Genomic DNA, 2,500 nt, shown 5'->3' with positions numbered 1-2,500 from the left:
ACGTCTCCACTCGTTTGAAGCTGGAAAATGTTTTTATTTTAAAGTTTTCTGCCTGTTTGACCGGCTCTTCTCTCTGATTGGCTGTCCTCAGGTGGAGTGGGCGGAGCTGAATCATGGCGGGTGCATCAGTGAAGGTGGTGGTGCGAGTTCGCCCGTTTAACTCCCGAGAGACGGGACGCAACGCCAAGTGTGTGATCCAGATGCAGGGAAACACCACCTGTAAGACACACACACATACATGCACACACACACACACACACACACACACACACACACACACACACACACACACACACACACACCACACACACATATACACACACATACGCACACACACACACACACACACACACACACACATACATGCACACACACACACACACACACACACACACACACACACACACACACACACCACACACACATATACACACACATACGCACACACACACACACACACACCACACACACATATACACACATATACACACACGCACACCACACAAACACACACACACACACACACACGCACACCACACACACACACACACACCACACATACACGTATACACACACACACACACACACACACACACATACATGCACGCACTTATACACACATACACACACACACTGAAGCGGAGGATCTGCAAACGCTGGAAGTTTCAGTTAAAGTTTCAGTTAGCTCCATGCTAACAACACCCATTGATTTAAATGAAGAATGCTAACAGGCTCCCGCCCTCAGTTTTATGTATTTAAAAATAGGCCTCAGCAGTCCCAGAAGGCTTCAGGCTGTCATGTGACCTCTGACCCTGCTGCAATTTAAACTGACACACACACAGTTTATAAATTGGCGCTGCAGCAGGACTGTTTTCAGCAGCAGTGAGTCGGTCGAACATTTACATCAACATTTACACACTGAGGCTGGCCCACCTTCTCACCGCACATTTCACCTTCAGCCTCCAGACGGGCTGCAGTCACTCCACAGGGTCCAAACAACCTCCAAATAACCTCAAATTAACCTCCAAATAACCTCCAAACAACCTCCAAATAACCTCAAATTAACCTCCAAATAACCTCCAAACAACCTCCAAATAACCTCAAATTAACCTCCAAATAACCTCAAATTAACCTCCAAATAACCTCCAAATAACCTCCAAACAACCTCCAAATAACCTCAAATTAACCTCCAAACAACCTCCAAATAACCTCAAATTAACCTCCAAAAAACCTCCAAATAACCTCAAATTAACCTCCAAATAACCTCAAATTAACCTCCAAATAACCTCCAAACAACCTCCAAATAACCTCCAAATAACCTCCAAACAACCTCAAATTAACCTCCAAATAATCTCCAAACAACCTCAAATTAACCTCCAAATAATCTCCAAATAACCTCCAAACAACCTCCAAATAACCTCCAAACAACCTCAAATTAACCTCCAAACAACCTCCAAATAACCTCCAAACAACCTCCAAATAACCTTAAAACAACCTCAAATTAACCTCCAAATAATCTCCAAATAACCTCAAATTAACCTCCAAACAACCTCCAAATAACCTCCAAACAACCTCAAATTAACCTCCAAATAACCTCCAAACAACCTCCAATTGACCTCCAAATGACCTCCAAATAACCTCCAAACGACCTCTAGACAACCTCCAAACGACCTCCAAATAACCTCAAATTAACCTCCAAACAACCTCCAAATAACCTCAAATTAACCTCCAAATAACCTCAAATTAACCTCCAAATAACCTCCAAACAACCTCCAAATAACCTCCAAATAACCTCAAATTAACCTCCAAACAACCTCCAAATAACCTCAAATTAACCTCCAAATAACCTCCAAACAACCTCCAAATAACCTCCAAATAATCTCCAAACAACCTCAAATTAACCTCCAAATAATCTCCAAATAACCTCAATTTAACCTCCAAATAACCTCCAAACAACCTCAAATTAACCTCCAAATAACCTCCAAACAACCTCAAATTAACCTCCAAATAACCTCCAAACAACCTCCAAATAACCTCAAATTAACCTCCAAACAACCTCCAAACAACCTCAAATTAACCTCCAAATAATCTCCAAATAACCTCAAATTAACCTCCAAACAACCTCCAAATAACCTCCAAACAACCTCCAAATAACCTCAAATTAACCTCCAAACAACCTCAAATTAACCTCCAAATAATCTCCAAATAACCTCAAATTAACCTCCAAATAATCTCCAATTAACCTCCAATTAACCTCCAAACAACCTCCAAATAACCTCCAAACAACCTCCAAATAACCTCCAAACAACCTCAAATTAACCTCCAAATAACCTCCAAACAACCTCCAATTGACCTCCAAATGACCTCCAAATAACCTCCAAACGACCTCTAGACAACCTCCAAACGACCTCCAAATAACCTCAAATTAACCTCCAAACAACCTCCAAATAACCTCAAATTAACCTCCAAATAACCTCAAATTAACCTCCAAATAACCTCC

The 2,500-nt window shown here is 41.4% G+C and overlaps 1 protein-coding gene across 2 annotated transcripts in view; it reads left to right on the top strand.

Annotated features, from left to right (window-relative positions):
• LOC138214200 (kinesin-like protein KIF1C) overlaps positions 1-2,500 on the top strand; it is a gene marked incomplete at its 3' end in the record, with an annotated part of 33,448 nt that overhangs the window by 13,448 nt on the left and 17,500 nt on the right. For both annotated transcript variants that reach the window (XM_069175599.1, XM_069175598.1), the window contains 1 exon segment: positions 92-219. In XM_069175599.1, coding sequence (XP_069031700.1) covers positions 114-219 — 106 coding nt within the window. In that variant the 5' untranslated portion in view covers positions 92-113.

The sequence above is a fragment of the Embiotoca jacksoni genome, unplaced genomic scaffold (genome assembly GCF_022577435.1).
Source record: "Embiotoca jacksoni isolate LCO1_2020_lvr unplaced genomic scaffold, fEmbJac1.0.p SCAF_68, whole genome shotgun sequence".
Classification (NCBI taxonomy): Eukaryota; Metazoa; Chordata; class Actinopteri; family Embiotocidae; genus Embiotoca; species Embiotoca jacksoni.
The sequence above is the reverse complement of the archived record's forward strand: the minus strand, read 5'-3'. Positions and strand labels throughout refer to the sequence as shown.